Raw genomic sequence first — 17,747 nt, forward strand, 5'->3', positions numbered from 1 at the left:
AATATATATATATATATATATATATATATATTTGTTCTGAAATTTAATAAGTAAAGGTACTTTGATTAAAAGAAATATGTGAAAAAGAAACTAAAAGACAATGTGACCCATGCACCCAGACACAGTGGGGGTAAAAACCGTAAAATGATTGTTCCACCCATCATGAAAAGCATAAATCCCACTAAAGGTGTCAATGGGCCAGGTTGGGCTGGGGTCTCTTAACTCAACCCAAGCCCATCCCAGCCTTAGGTCGGGCTGGGACATCTCAACCTAGGCACAACCTTGTCGGGTTTAGCCCAACCAAACCTTGATGGACAATGATTGGGCCAAGTTTAACCCAATTCAGTCCAACCCAATACTATCGATTACTTGGTTGCTTGATCTTGATACATTGCAGAGGCTAAAGACCAAAGTTTTCATACATGTGTAGATTGTGGAAAACGAAAGACCTTTTTCTATAAGTATCGATTAATAATTATTAGCATAGTTATATGATTATATACTTAATACCATAGTTGGGTTGGGTTGGGTTGGGTTGGGTTGAGATCTCAACTCAGGCCCAACCCAACCCTGAATCGGACCAGAAAATCTCAACCCTAACCCACCCTATGGGCTGAAATCCTAGCCAAGCACCATTCGGGCTCAAGGTGGGCTAGGGCTGATTCGGGTTGACCAGGCTTTTTTTACACCCCTTAAATCTCACCCATGCTTCTATTTAAGTGTTTCCATGGTCCTTTGTGTTGGTGAAGATTCTCTCCATGGTTTCAAGTATCTCTAATCGACAGAGACTGATACCGGTACTTGATCGATCCGGATTAGTTGCCTGTATCATTTCAAAGGTAAAACAGTAAAAAATTATATATATATATATATATATTGAAAAAAACAAGGACAAAATGACAAATACACACCGATCCTTACTCATACTGATCCGTATCATATCAGTATCAACAGGTACAGATACAAATACTGATACAAATGACTAAATCCTTGGTTTTCTCTCACAAGCTTATTATTTTGGTGCGTCTAATCGCTTCATCTCTGGCCTCTTCTAAATTCTCACCTTCATCTTCCTTCTTCTTAAGTCTCCCAAATCTGTATTGGATTCCCCCCCCCCCCCCTTCGTTCTTTGGATCTCTCTCCATTATTATATTTCCTCCATTCAACTTCCTTTCTTTTCCCGATATTATAGTAAAAATAGTTTTTCTATACATGATTAACAAAGATTCTCTCTCTCTCTCTACTTTAAACTTAAAACTTTGCCTCTCCCCCACGTTTCTTTATTCTCACATATCCTATCTAACTTTAATTCTTCAACTACATTTAAAATCTCTTATCAATCTTGTCTTCGGTAAAATCTCTTATCAATCTCTTATTCTTGGTAAAATCTCTTATCAATTTTAGGCACATTAACATTCATATTACACCATTCCTTTCCCCTCTCTCTCTCTCTCTCTCTCTCTCTCTCTCTAAATCAAACAATGATCTCTCTTTAGTCTATATGTCTCACTCCATGTACACCTAGCTCTACATCCTTTCATAATGGCAAGAAAACAAATTCCACTGTTTCTTTGCATTGAATGGTAATTGAATAGTAGTGATCAGTTACCATTAAAGCTTCACTTTCTTTTTCTTTTTCAATACCAATTTACTTGGTGGAAGACTTGGTCCGATGTACCTATTCTAACAGTTAAAGAAATTACAAAATGGTATAAACTAAGATAATTAATGTACTAAGGTAACTAATGATAACAAAATAACCCAAAATATATAAAATTATTTTACTATACATAATTTATGAATCATTTTTTACCTTAACTTACCAAAGTTTTGAGAATTATCCATAAGTTTTGACATATTCGCATATACAACCAATGCATTATTTCAAATAAAAACAAAAATTGAAGAGTGTCAAGAAAGGGGACATGCATATATTATCTCATAGGAAGGAGAAACCCAAATAAAAAGGAAGTTCAAGTGGGGCCCTGGAAGGTTATTAATGAAACTGAGGGGACCAAGGGGTTGAGAGTCCATGGTGTCATAGTCTTGTTCTATATCTTACCCAAAAAAAAAAAAAAAATAGTCTTGTCCTATAGTATATTCTTATTGGGGATTGGGAAAGGGAAACTTCTTAAAATCTTAGGACCACCACCCACTCTGTATTCATCATTTGAATAATAAGAAAGCGGACGTATCCAGTGCATGAAGTACTTGTTACTATAAAGTCTAACTAGGGAGGATTGATAATGTAAATAGTTTTACCTTTGTGTGTTTTCAACTTGAACCCACGACCACTAAATCACAATGAAGTAACCTTGTCAGTTGATGAGACCCCCGCCTTCTCAACATTTGAACTATTATCACTCTATGATCATAATGTATCAATCCCCACTTGCCAACATTTAACATCACTTAACAACCTTATAATTATTTACTAAAAAATTCATTATAATAATAAATAATTATTAATTTATATGGCTATAATGAAGCTCAACAACCTGATTTCAATGTTACGTTCTTTTACTCCTATTATCCAATAAGACAAGAAGCATATATTTGGTGTCCTATTCTTCTACCACTGCCCAACTGGCATTTATATATTTTATGTTATATTATATTATGTTATATTTATGAAAAACAAAAAACTCTTTCTTATAATACTTTTCTGTTCTAATGCCCCTTTCAAACTTGTCTTTTTTTATTTCCCTGGAAGTTTTTTGTGTGGGAGGAAACAGTTGAGTGAGTGTGAATTACGAACAACCAAGTTGCTCCCTCAAGGAAAGCCCACATGGCTACTAGAAGAAGAACAATAAGGACACGTGTTAAAAATGTTTTTTTTTTTTTTTTTTAAGAAAAAATGGTTCCTTTTTCATTTGGTCTATTGACTATGTTGAGACTTGGGAGAGAAGGTGAGAGTCAGTGAAGGGAATATGACACTATGGGCTTGGGCCCATCTCACATTTGAGAAATTATAAAAGATGATAAGAGAGAGAAAGAAGACGACGACACAGATGATTGGTCCACAAGGTTGACCTGGAGATCTGGACTGGATCACATATTTAAGGTTATGGCCCTGGGCAGGTTCTGATCAGACAAATGATGCAAAAGGGATACTTTTTCCCATGAATTAATTACTTACATTGCATCAACTGAAAAGAGCCACTTTCCCCAAAATCCTACAATGGGTTTTGACCTGTCTTCTTTTATTTATTTATTTTTTAATATATTAAATTTTTTACAAACTCTGTTTAGTTGAAAAAATAAAAAATAAAAGGATAGGAGGTGAAACATTGCATCTAAATATTTTGGATTTGGAAAAACAAAAGAATAGAAAAAAGAAAGCTACCCGACTGAGTGTGTCTATAGCATGACACAAGTGGAAATGAAAATATTACACTACCCCTACCTTGTGCGTTGAAAATGCTTCTATGGAGCCTCCAATTGATTTGTGCGTCGGAGTAATGACTGTAAAAATAGGTGATGTTCTCTTGCCTGAAAATTTAATAGGGAGAGAACACAATCTCGTCACGTAGGCTTTGTGCTACTGTGGGGACCATAGTTAGCAAATTCGGATTCGGGAATTATTCGGGCGGAGAATTATTCGGAATAATTCGGTTGATTAATTTAAGGATTCGGTCAAAAAAGCTTATTGGGTTTTTTATTATTATTTTTTGTTTATTTTTATATATTTTTTAAAATACTATTTAAGTGGATCGAATAATTCGGTTTAATTCGGATTCGGTCCGAATTATTCGCGTTTTATATTCACTTTTGAAAAAATCGTGAATTTTACCGAATTTTATTTTTAATTCTGATTTGGTCAGAATTTTTGATAAAATTCGAAAAATTCGGTTCGGCCGAATAATTCGTGAATTATTCGGCCGAATTGATAACACTGGTGGGGACCAATGGGAGGGCACACTTAGGCATCCAAGAAGGAGGAGTGAGGTGGTCATTTTCACAACCCTTGTGTATGGGTGTAGAAGCGCATGACTGGTTAGAGTTATTCTCTTTAAATAAATATTAAATCTAAAAAGTATCATTACTAAATATGAAAAAAACTTTTAATAATTTATACAATCATGTTAGATAATAATTACCAAAGTTTTCTTATTAGGTTTAAAATTTCACTTCTCTTTCTCTTATTTTCCCTAGCAACCAGATAGAGCCTTACGTTTATTGGAGTGTTTCAAACACTTGTTGCCTTTGCGAGTTGTAGTCCTCGGCATGTGCCCTTTAAGTGGCAACATATCTCTTTTGCTTCTATATATACCCCATCTTTACTATTTAAGTGATAGTAATTAGTGTTGGCACGAAATGTAGGTGCAGAGAGAATCTGACCTCATCTTTTGCATCATTGAGAAATTGAAATTTGAATAATCTAAATGGACTTCAAATGTAAAACAGAAAATGGATGATGCAAGCCCATTCCTAAGAATTTAATTTATAGTAAAATGATTTCTCTGCATCTGCGGGAGGGTGGGCATCGCATTCAAACATATAGAGGGCGGAAGACTACCCCACCCTCTATGAAAGGTAATAATACCTACTATGTTAATGTTTCTACGTTATTTCCATTGACCCATGTGCTCATGGAAGTATCGTGTTTCCATAGAAAACTCTTCCCCCAAAATTTATTATGAAAATTTTGACAATTTACACTGAATATCACCCTCTCGCATGGTTTTTGTTGTCCAATTCTCTCTCTCTCTCTCTCTCTCTCTCCTTTCCTCGGGTCCCAGTTGCACCAACTTTCGAGTTCCGATATCAGGAACTATCTCCGAATATAATTTAATGAAATGGGATCCACCTAATGAAAAGGATCCTTGGCTTCCACGTGGCAATAAATTGACATCTGATAATGGGAATAATCAGAGCGTTTCCATTTTTACCCAAAAAATAAAAAATAAAAAGTAGAGGCTGCATTTGGTTGCAAGGGAAATGAGAAGGGAAAGAAAGGGCAAGGAAGGGACGTGAAGGAAATTTTTTTTTTTCCTTTTGAATCGTTTGGTTACAACAAAAGTAAAGTGGAATTAATTTCCCCAAATTGTTTGATTGGATGTAAAATAGATGTAAAATTTTAAAAAATTGAAGATACTATATATATTTTTAATAGAAGAGGCAAAAGAATTTTCTTATAGAGGAATCATGGATCAACCCCACCTATTAAAAATAAGGTATTCTTTTGTGGCCACTGGCACCTTTAGATTAATACATGAATTTATTTATTTTGTGGTGTGGGGCTATGTGTGTGTGGATATTCATCAGAATCAATCGAAAATAGTAAAGCTATATTTTAAGTATGATTATTGATAATTATTAAGAACTGCAATGAGCACTAGTTTTTACTACGGAGCTTTTACTTAACTGTAATAAAGAAAGCAACTAATATATCCACAAAAGCTCAATAATCAAAAGAGATCCAATTCAGGCATCAACCATACCATATTGAAGTTTACAAACATTTGGGTCCTCAACCCACATGGATCTAAGCAGCTTAAGCAACACTCACGTGATATAATATCTCTATGACACATTTCATCAAACACTTGAGGTGAGTTCTGTGCTCGATGAGGACTAAGGAGGTGAAACCAACAAAATGAAATGGAATAAAATAGAGAAAGAAATCAAACATGATATTTAAAGCTTCCTTATTTGAGCAAGAATGAAGAGATATTGGCCCAAAAAACCGTTCCAACTCAAAAACAATTCAAATCTATGTTCTACCTGCTCCCTTCCTTTGTGCTTCGATTACACGACCCATGGCTTACTTCACTTTGAATCTCTCAATCTAAGAAGAAAGCTCCATTGTAGCTTGTGTCTAATTGGTACTTCTTGCAGGCCGAGTCGTCTCACTTCATCGTCTCTACATAGCCCAAATCCATTAGACATGAAGAGATATTAGTAGTTGCAACAATTGAAACTGAATTTACAGCTCCAATTGAGAGAAACAACACTACTCTTAAGAACAAGAAAACAAATCGAACCTTCATCTCTTTTACTCCCTCAAATCTCTCTCCGTTTGGGATATGGAAAATGATGAATTTGGTTTCAGTGTTACAGTGACAAGCTATATATTAGGAAATCTGAGATTTTGCCATTATCAAAGGAGGAGGATGCAAGGAAGATGAGAGATTGCAAAAAATTTCAAAGGAAATAGAGAAATGGGTCGTCGACGACGACGTCTGATAAGGACACAAACATGGAAACAAGGCAGTGTTTTTTCTTCCCTTGTTTCCTCGCAGGTTCTGTTGTCTTTCCTCGCTGTAAGGAGTCAATGGAGGGAGTTCAACAGTGAACTTCCAGGAAAGAGGAGAGCCGCCTACCCCTGGAGAAAGAAGGGAAATTTACTGCTCGGCCATGAAAAATGAATTTGGGAGCAGGGCAGGGTAAGGAAAGTGAGTCGTGAGAGGGTGAGAGAAAGAGATCGTGAGTAGGGTTTTTATTTTTCTTCCTATTTTGATCGGGAAATGAAAATGGAAATTTTCATGTTTAAGTATAATTTTTTTCACATGGTAAATATATTTCCTCTGCAATCAAACATCGAAATTTATATCCCAAGGGAAATAAATTTCACTTTACATAAAAAATTTGCATTCCCCTTGCACTCAAACGGAGCCAGAGCGTTTCCTGCTTTCCAAGCATTTCTCACAATCCAAAGGCGTTAGCTTCAATGTTCCCAATTCCGGTTAAAAATCGTTGGTCAGTTCTAAAAATGGAATTTAGAGAGGGAATGTTATGATCTAGCACTTGTGCACCTTTCAAATCTCCAACCGTATAGGTTGCTCTTGTAGTGTGAAAATTGTCTACAGTGGCTATACCCGTGCAGTGAGCATCGAGTGATTGGAAGCCTTTTGAGTTACATGTTCAAATGCTCTTAATTGTCCAATATTCATTGCATCTCATCACTCACGAGTCATTATAAAGGATGTAGACTCACGTTTGTACGTATTAGTGGAATAAATTCTCGATTTATAAAATTTTTGAAATCCGATTATTATCTTTGTTTTTTTGTTCATTTATATGGTCACTTTTTTTTTTTTTTTCCAAAGAAGGTATATAATTAGTTCCAAGTTTTCAAGCAGAGTAAGTAATAAAAAAAAATCCATGTTTAATAATCATAATTATACCAAAGGCAAAAGTTTTGGTCCATCTACGGAAAAGAGAAATTTATGAATTTTTATTTTTTGTAGAACTATTAATGTTATGATTTTTTTGGGTAAAGGATAAATGTTATGATTGGACTCTTAGGAAAGTGAATCTCATTATTAACTCTTATTCCTTATCCCCCAAGGCCCAAAGGATCAATAATATTTTTTAAGTCCAATTATTGTCTATTTTATGATTCATTTATATAATCACTTTTTACCAAAAAAATTTGTATAATAATTCAAAGTTTCCAAATAGAGTAAGAAATAAAAAAGATCATTGTTAACTAATACAATAGTCTAAAATAGCTTTTGATCGAATCAAAAGTGGATACTTTACCAAATGAATGATTACTTACACATAATAATAATAATAATAATAATAATAATAATAATAATAATAATATCAATAATTTGCATTCATTTCGTTACTTACATATAGACACACACATAATTTTTTTTTAAATAAATAAATAAATAATAAAAAAATTTGTAAAAATGAAATGAATGCACATTCTAACCTCAAAGCTAATGCAGGTTGTGTTTGATATGCATTCCCATTCTGAGAATCACGTTTCCATTCTCAAATTGCAGAATACATTCTTGACTAAGAATGAGAACACTATTTGGACTCATGTTTAGCTAAATTGCATTCTTAATTTGAGAGTGCATGTCAACATTTCATCTGACAATTCATAGGCAACCTTAGGACTCTGCTGCAAGAGTACAAGAATCTGATGAAGATGACAAAGTTAGGAGATCGGAAGAGGAATTTACTAGACAAAGTACCACATCTGAGACAGTAAGGGTGTTAATAGGTTTGGTTTCAATTATTCGGTTCGGTTTCAGTTCGGTTTCAAATGATGATAAGGTAGACCATAACTGAACCGAGAACTGACTCGGTTCCGTCTTTAGATACTCAAACTGATTCAATTCTACTCGATTCGATTTCAGTTCCAATTCGGTTCTGATATGCAATTTTAATTCGGTTTTATACCTTGGTTTTAATTTAGTTATGAAAACGGTTTCACTTTTGAACCATGACTGTGATGGACCAAAGGCCATAATGGGCTCAAGTTATGGGCCTTATCGCCATTGCTAACTCCAAAATTATTTTATCTTGTAAATATGTGATGATAAATTGTAAAAAACACTTACCACAAAAAAAAAAAAAAATGCATAAAACACTCTTGAATGATAAGAGCAATTCGGTTTGGTTTTGGTTTGACTGATGGTTTTGACACCCTAAACCGAAACAGAGCTAAACCGAATAGCATACTCACATATTCAAACCGACAAAATAAATTATGTTCAATTTTGGTTAGGTTAATTCAGCTCGGTTTCGATTTCGGTATTCAGTTTGAAATTGACACCCTTATGAGACAGTAGGAGGATCCTCTGTGAATCACCTTCAGAAATTAGGATCCTTCTTCTTTGATTTTACTATAGCTCAAAGCCTCAAATGTGGAGCTCTTGAACATCTCTGCAAGAGCAAAGTTCTCTATCTCTCTTCAAGGGTTCTCATGAAAGGGATAGTTGATAAAAAAATGGGAGTATGGAACATATTCGTCCACTTGTTCAGGTAAGGGTGTCAATATAACCGAAACCATTTACTGGAACTAAAACCGGCTGGCTATAACCAAATCGAACTGCACCATAGTAAATTGATCTGGTTTTGGTTTTATAGATCATAATTCTAGTTCAGTTTGGTTCATAACCAAAAAACCGATGGTTAACTGGCACCTAGTATTAAAGACTTAAAGTGTTTTGAATTTTGATGGATTTCTGTGAAAAAACAGGGGGGGAGAAGCAAAGTACTAACCGAGAAGGGAGTTTTACTTTCACACACACTTCTTGATTTTCTAATTTCTAGCATTATAGTTAATTAGTTATCATATGTGTAGTCTTTTACATAGAAAGTATATTGTCCTTATCAAAATAAAAGTATATTGTCTTGACTCTTTAGGAAGTTTAGTTTATGTAGGATTCACACTAGCTTTAGGATGCAAACCATTTTCTAAAATGACACTATTAACAACATGTAAACCGATTGTGAATCGAATAACAAAAATCGATTAGAAACAGCTAAAATCAAAACCTGATGAAAACGATTCTGATTTCACCTTATTCCTATCTTGTGCGGTTTTGGTTTCACCTTATCAAAATGTAAACCAAACTGAATAACCAAAACTGCACCATTTGACACCCCTATGTTCAGGTAGGCTTCCCAATGTTGGCACTCGGCAGTATTTGAAGGAAAAATTTTCAAGGGATGTAGAAACATGCAGAATCGATTTGTGACGGTGGTTGATGAAATCAACGGCAAGGCAGAGGATAGTGACTTTAGGCAGAATGTCGGTATCTGAGATGTTTCTACTTCGCCGTTGTCGGAGACATGTTTAATGGAGCCTCCCGACGGTGCTAGGCTGCTGGATACGAAAAGGAAATCATGAAAGAAGATTTCGTAATTGAAACAAAAAAGAATGAGAATGCGGATAGCCCATTCCAGAATGGGGCACATTCTCTGACATGTTCTAGGATACAAGAACAAGAACGTATACCAAACGATATGTTTGTTGTTCAAGAACGTGTTCTTGACATGGAATGCATTATGAGAATGCATACCAAACACATCCGCAATGAGATTTTCTCCAGCCAGGGGGGTTGCTACATAGGGATTAGTGAGAATTTTGTGTCTTTTTCTCCTCATTGGTCCATCTCTAACATCCCGGGTTGGAGAGGATTTGAATCCTATATACCATCTTTTCCCAAAGGATTTAAATCCTCTTCAGAGTAAGAGAGAGCCCGTTATGGTGCATGTCTAGGTATTGGGGATGCGTCTAGGATGCTCTTAGCAATTGAATGTGGTGAAAGAAAATTAACTGTTGCCACTTGGTTGCAATGCCAAAGAAAACAAAAAGGTATTTTGAAAGAGGATTGGAATCCTATATACCATCTTTTCCCATTTAAATCCTCTTCAGGTAAGAGAGAGCCCATTATGGTGCATGTCTAGGTATTGGGGTATGTGTCTAGGATGCTCTTAGCAATTGAATGTGGCGAAAAAAAAATAGCTGTTGCCACTTGGTTGCAATGCCAAAGAAAACAAAATGGTATTTTGAAAATACCATTACCTAGAAGGGTATTTGTGAACCTAAGAGGAAGGTGGATTATTCCGTTTCTTTAAATGTGAACATGAGTTACAGCTACTTAGTTGCAACCGCCAACCAAGGTAGAAACTAAATTTTTTCGAAATATGATGCGGCTTTCTTTAGCATCGGAGAGGATCAAAATCCCCTTTCGGAACACTATTTTCACTCATTGTTGTCAAGTGGGGCCACTGAAGAGTAATAAAAATAAATTAATCCCAACCATTGCTAAAAAAAATGTAGAAATTTGAGCGGTCCAGATCTAATCTGAGATGGTTTTAGATATAATAATAGTAAAGCCTTGAAGTGTAATGATGGAGATTATATGACTGTTACAATAAAGGTTTCAGGCTATAAATAAGTGAAGATTAAATTATAATAAATAGAAGTTAGCGATAAATGAACAGAGCAATTAAATCGTGACCTCTCTTGCCTTCTTGTTCCACCGCTGATTCCCTCCCTCCTCCCTCACTTTCCATTAAAATTCCTATTTAACTTCCTTACCTCTCCGGACTCTTTCTCTGCAAGTCCCTTAAATCTCTCTCTCTCTCTCTCTCTCTCTCTCTCTAGGATAGGTGACAGAAGAAATCGATATCCGCAGAGGAAAAAACCCATTACTTCTCTCTCTCTCTCTCTCTCTCTCTCTCTCCAGCCATTACCAAGGTGGGGAAGCATTCCTTCAAAGAAGGAGACCCTTCAAATAGAGATCAAGAGGATGAAGAAAGGAGACCCTTAGTATGAGAAACAAATTTTTTTTTTTTTTTTTGGGTCTATCCTATCTTAATTGCTTGATGGGATTTTAACTATAGTTAAATGAGAGGGGGGACTTGGGGAGAGGGGAGACGGGAAGGAGAAAGGAGTGCCTTAGGGCACAAGGTCAAGATAAGACAATCATGAACCCCTCCCATGGGGGTATAGGGAGAGATGGGGAGGAGAAAGGAGTGCTGCGATATGAAAAACTATTTTATTTTTATTTATTTAATAATTCTTACGTATGCAATAGTTGGGATTCATACTATTCTTTATGTGGTACAAACTAGGTTTGCCATAAAAAGATGATTCTTTTTACTTTGGGACATGGGATGTGTTAAAAAAACTCTCCAAAATGGTAAGAAAATTATAGGATGATTAAGAAAGGTTGGTGAAAGACTTTTAGACACTTCTATTTTGTTGTTAGGGTAATTCCTTGAGGAGGACCCATTGGGCATAGACCATTAGGATGGCATAACAATTCCCAAGAGGGCTTGTGTTTGTATTAAACCAACAACAAAGAACAGTACACTTTATTAAATGAATACTACTAGAAGGTCAAGAACATGGGAGTTTTGAAATTTGTAGTTCTTAGTTTTAGCAGCCTTTGATTTGATTAGTAGATCCGCCATTGATAACCATCGTATCAAGTAATTGACTTAACAATAATAATCTCTACATGAGTGCCATAAGAAAATGAGAAGAAAAACGAAAGAGTGGTTAAAGGGCATGAATTAACTATTAACTAATGGGTAGAAAACCAAGAAGAAATAAATATATCTAATTAGTACTTGTAAAATTTTTAAAAAAATGTACACAGTGAGAAAGCGAAGAAGCCACGGCATGGGATGCAATAAACAACTAAGGGTTGACAAGTAGAGCATGATCAACAGAATCAGACGTCTGTGATATCATCGTCGGCATTAAGTATCAGCATATGGGGGGAAGGAGACACGGCTGGGTTTAGGCAGATGCAATGGGATATGACTCTACTTTTGAAAGACTCCACAATACTAAATAATATGATTGGCTGTCTTTCTGGTTGGGCGGATCCGATCATCATCCTGAGGTCACTCAGCTGTGGAATCACTCTAATCCCTAAGCTCTATGGAGAGGAATCCTATGGATTGGATGTATCAATAAAAAAAAAAAACAATTCAACCTCGCAGAGACCGAGGTTTGTGTGGTGTAAGGATTGCACGATTTCCATTCCATGTTTGATTTCATGAAATAGTCAACAAATATATTATTGGTCAAGAAATAAAAATTATTTAAGTTGCATCCATTTAAAATATTTTGACACAATTTCCCTTGTTATTTAACACGTGCTCATTAAAGTGGAGCATAAAATAGATTTGAAATTAATTTCAATTTCAATATGAAATAAATTATCAGCTATCCCGCCAAAAAAAAAAAAAAATCCTCAGCGATTTCATTATCTTATCAATCTTCCACAATAAGAGAGTTTTTCCACAGTGCCAACTTGAGAAGGAATGTCCGCATTGGTTAAATAATGGCACTAAACAATGACAGTTGGGCGGAATGTGAAGCATCTCAGTTGTTCTTTGACACTCAACATCAACCAAGATCCACCGCCGCTGGACCCTCCTTACACTACTCCACCCTCACAACCTACCGTGGATGCAGATTTGGTCAAACATAAGAGTTGGCGTTCAAGGCTAGTGACAAGAAAATAAACGCTCTTCACAATAGGATGGTAAAAAAAAAAAAGGAACCAGGTCTCCAAAACTCACAATATAGAGAATCTGTGATCCCCAAAGTCTCCTCACGATAAAAATTCACTCTTACAAGCATTTGCTAGAAGAAAAGGAAGAGGGAAGGGCGAAAGGATAAACATACTTACCCAAAGAAAAGGGGGGAAAAAATGTAGTTCTAATTATTACAACAAAACTAAGATGTCACCATGGCATAACTAGAATATCATCCACTGTTGATCTCTCATCGCCACATGCATTAGGTCAGGACAGCATTACCTATCTTGCCTTCTTGAGAAGGTCCATGGTTCTGTACTCGGCATCATCTCTGACGAAGCTCCATAAAAGGTAGCCAAGGGGGATGGTGGCAGCATGCCAAAGGGAATGGGCATCCAGGAATCCCCAATAAGGAGGGAAATCAAAAATCTCCAATAACATGGCAAGCCCTCCTCCCACGACGTCCACCCACAGTTTCCACCTCGAGGGATGGCGTGTGATGCCAACCCAGACTGCCCACAGTATAAGCTGGGCTACACCAATTACAACACAGACCTTCATGTTCAGTCCTGCCAGATTCCCAGAAATGATCACGCCTACTTACAGTACAAGTGTAAAACATAATTAACATATTTTCCCAAGATAACAGTCCATTTACCAGGAAGTTACCCAAGATCTGGATTTAAGCAACCATTCATTGATTGCGGTGGATACCATATTTCAGCCATTTTAGATGAAGAATATCAGTAAAATGCACTACAAGTTAAAAAACATGTGATGGGACAAAGTAGCTGATAGATATCTTCTTGCAAGAAAGGAATATGATTCATACATAATGGTGTTTCCAGCTCTGAAATACTTGCAGTATCCTAATAAATGGTATGAGAACTACTGCATCATCCCAAAGATGTGGAAGAGACCTTGTAAGTGTTGCACCAATTTTAGATTTCAAGACTGAATCTAAGTTCCTTTAATAGCACATCTTCCAATTTCTAAGAGCTTCAGCAGGAGCAGAAAATACTTACCATAGTCGAATTTATAAAAGTTGAGATATAGTAGGTGGGTTGTCACAAATGCAATTAGTGGCGCAGCAACCATCACTCTGGCAGCCTCCTCCCTCACACTAAAAGATCGTAGGATGGCCAGGATAAGCGAGTACCCTAGTAATATCACCACGGAACAGTAATCTAACTTTTCAGTTAGATCCACATCTCTACATGATCAAATATTCATTAAGAATGGTGAAAGAAAAAAAAGATAAAACAAAAAAGGAGGGGAAAAAAAAAACCCTAAACCAATGTCAATTCCTTGATATCACCAACCCATAGGAATGTATTAGAGTACCAGTTTTGATGGCTAACAAAGCCCTTCTATGCAATTGGCTGGTGGACGATAGAATCAATCAATCCACATTGAAATCAAAATCTTTGCTTTACTCAATACACAATTTGGGGTGGGGCAGAAGAGTAAAAAACGAACCTTACCGACTGTGAAAAACAGCACTCCAGAACCAAGAGTTCACTGACAGGAGTCCATAAATAAGCCATAAGCCAGTATATTCGTAGTAAGTTTTCTTACTCTGCCTCAGAGGCAACTTGTAGTACGACAGGATAAAAAAGGAAACCCAACCATGAAACTGCACTGCAAGGTTCAAAAGCGAAAATGCCACAGAAGCAGGCTCCTGAACAAACAAAGCCGATAGGCAATCAAGAAATCATTTCAGCCCCCTAGGTAGTAGTCAGATAATAGTCTAGCAGAATGACAAACCTGCAACCCAAAGACACGCTTGAAGGGCCATTTCCCATGATATTTGATAGGGCTCTGGCCAGCCATCTCCCTTTCTTTCTCTCTATTAATCATGCAGTAATACCGACAGTCACTCTGGCAATACCACTGCTTCCACTGCCAATAAAGTGGTTCTTGCATGTACGAGGAGCCATCAGCGGGGACACCACTGGAAGAGAATCTGCAGTGCTGAAAGCATTTGTCTGCCACACAACCAGTCTTCTCACACTGCCCTACACAAGCCCTGGCATGTGAAGATACATTACCACATCAACATCATCATCATCATAAGCCAAAGAAACAATTGATCATCATATGCAAATCCAGCTTATATAGCCAGACAAAAGAACGTAGGAATGCTTTTCTAGTTTCTAAATTTATGGAAAATACACAAATGCAGGTCAGTAAGTATTTACCAACACAGGTAAATAAACAAATATACTTGCACATTTAAATGAATAACAAGCTAACATATATTTTTACTAGTAGGCAACAATGTCATGATTTTTAACTGTTCACTTTTACTGGTTTTTTGTTTAAATGAACAGAAAACAGACACGTTCACTAGAATGAGTGATGAGATTGGAAAAGAACTCCTTAATAATACAGAAAAGAAAAGTCAAAGAAGACAAGGACCCTTAGAAGTGTCACCAAAAGACTCCATGAACTGGCAGAAGCCAATGGACATGCTGTCCTGATGAGATTGATTGACAGGAGGGTGGGAGAGAGAGATTGCAGGGAGTGCTTTGGGGTCAAAAGCTGGTTCATTATTAAACCCGTTATTGAACCAGATTTAAATCTGGACTAAACCAGCCCAACCCGCAGGAGATTATTTTCATCCTCTTCTTTCTGCGGCAGAATACTGCATCACCCAGTCCTGCATTATGTCCAACTGAAAAGGTCCATGTAACGCTGGTCATCTGTCAAATTCAGTGATCCAACTCAACCTAGGTCCTAATGTTCCATAATGTGTATGGATTGTCCCCCTTGTATTACTCACTGTCCAGTAATTTTTCAACCTTTTCCCGTCAGATCCTTTTTCAAACCTGTCAAAATTCTGACTATCTTGTCTTCTACTCTTCTCCAAAGTTTTATTCTACATATCGGAAACCTCTGCATGAACAGACCATGTGAATTGATAATGACATGCACCACCTGTCCATGAAAGCTGCACGACAGATTAATGATCAATGTGGAGAAGGGTAGTCGAAGGCAATGTTGAAAGTTAGCTGGTTTTCTATATCAAAAAGAGGTTATCAGTACAGAGAGAGGCAGGAGAAGAGACCAATCTTATTATAATAAAACTCAACTCCAATGGAAGCAAGATTGCAGAATGAATTCTCTAGAATCTATGACAAGCTTTGACAGATTATGGACCTGAGTCGAATCTTCACAGATTAATCTGTCTCAGAAAACTGTTGTTAGGGAAAAAAGACATCAATAAAATTGTTTTACTTTGGGGAAACAGGAATTTAAAAAAAAAAAATGGACCATAGTTTTTAAGAGGTATAACAAGTGCAATTTCCATCCGTGAACAGGCCAGCCTCCAAAATCATTCAAAGGATTCCCACAAAAACATCATATTAAGAAAGCATCATGGGGATTGATGGCAGTGCAGTTATTGGGATATGAAACCAGGTAACTAAAAAACAACTGTTTTAGCTATTACGTTTTCAATTAGGTTTCTTTTCCAAGAACAAACTCTTAATCCCCATTATAGTGTTCACATCTTACGATGAACTGATGTTCATTATTTAAAAGGCTATCATATGACAATTCCAAAAGATTGACTAATTGCACAAACTATCAACCAAACAGTGGTCACCTCTAGTTCCCCAATCTCCATTAGATTTCTTTCATGTGAAAACTCTTTAAGACCACAAATGAAAGACATATCACCATGACAGTCAACTTTCCTGCTTGCCATGAGCAGAAAAACCTATCAGAAGGTGGTTCAGTCCTGATTTTCATTCAGCAAACAATGACACGACCTTATAGCAACAGGAAAACTTTATATGGCAGTGACAGGGGTTAAGAGCAACAATCGGGGGGTTAACAGAGAAGACCGTATCAGTTGACTTCTCTGAAAGTAAAATAACTTCCACATTTTAAAGAGCGCATACTTTGTCAAGGAGAAAGGATAAAAGAAAAAAAGGAAGTGATGCCCCCCACTGGTGCTAGATCAGTCAAATGACAGTTTGGTTGGCACTAAAATTTTGTAGCATATTCTATATATCACCCTCTGTTCATGTGCCAAATTTCAACTCAATTAGACACTTGGGTTTGAAAATTTAGATAAAAAAAAAAAAGAAAGTGAAATAGGCTACTAAGTTCGGAAGAAAAGGACATTTAGAGGATATTCTGTCTATCCAATGGGGAAATTGACTAAATCATCCCTCCATGTTTCAAATACAGCCATACAGGTCCTAGCCATTGTAACCATTTCTTCAAAAGCAGTCAAAAGAATAAATCTCATCGCCACAATGATCCAAAAAATTTACTTGTAGCATTAGTTTATAATTCTCATCAAATATAAATAATCAGTGGATTCATGATCTGCTCTTAGTAGTCCGATTCCTGCAACTATTCTTAAAGAGTTCTACTCCAATGCACATGGCTCAAAAGAGCTACCAATCCAACAGTGCTTTTCTGCCACAATCCAGTCATCATTCTAATCATATTGAAGAGGCACACTCATCTTCACTGTATGAAACGTAGATGGCATAACATACATGCTCTTTGACAATCCTTCCCTAGATTATGAGTGGTCCAACACAACTCAATATAGGTAACTGTCTCCCGTAAGTGGCGTAAACTACCATGAGCAGATTGCACAAGATATTTATTTATTTATTTTGACTTTTTTCTTTGTGGTTGGGGGGGGGGGGGGAGGTTCTTCTAATCAATCCACTAGCCGGAAGCGTGTCTGCTTACTACCATAGAAAACTCAAGAACCTCCCGTCTACGAGTATCATTTAATGTATAGCTTATAAGGTATTTCTTTTGTCTCACAATCATCAATTGAACCAAAACAACAATATTTCTGAGCAATGACATGAACAGAAATGAAATCTAACCTCTTATCGGGAAAATTAAGAGAAATAATAAGGATTTTTGCAGGATAGAGCAACATGCTTTCCCCGAATATGGTCATATGCTAAGAACACATAATTACATAAAGTCAATGACTATTGTCAACTAACCCC

At 36.5% G+C, this 17,747-nt stretch overlaps 1 protein-coding gene across 3 annotated transcripts in view; it reads right to left on the reverse strand.

The window, feature by feature from the left end:
• Positions 1-12,762: 12,762 nt before the first annotated feature.
• Positions 12,763-17,747, reverse strand: part of LOC122082646 (post-GPI attachment to proteins factor 3-like) — a 9,414-nt gene continuing 4,429 nt past the window's right edge. Inside the window, exons 2-5 of one of the 3 annotated variants that reach the window (XM_042650341.1) lie at positions 14,524-14,785; positions 14,241-14,437; positions 13,782-13,969; positions 12,763-13,289 (exon numbers count right to left, since the gene is read on the reverse strand). In XM_042650341.1, coding sequence (XP_042506275.1) covers positions 13,039-13,289; positions 13,782-13,969; positions 14,241-14,437; positions 14,524-14,785 — 898 coding nt within the window. In that variant the 3' untranslated portion in view covers positions 12,763-13,038. Of the gene's footprint in view, positions 13,326-13,781; positions 13,970-14,240; positions 14,438-14,523; positions 14,786-17,747 lie in introns of all 3 variants that reach the window. The other 2 variants (XM_042650340.1, XM_042650342.1) reach the window with 2 other exon arrangements.

Source organism: Macadamia integrifolia, chromosome 6 (assembly GCF_013358625.1).
Source record: "Macadamia integrifolia cultivar HAES 741 chromosome 6, SCU_Mint_v3, whole genome shotgun sequence".
In the NCBI taxonomy this organism is placed as follows: domain Eukaryota; kingdom Viridiplantae; phylum Streptophyta; class Magnoliopsida; order Proteales; family Proteaceae; genus Macadamia; species Macadamia integrifolia.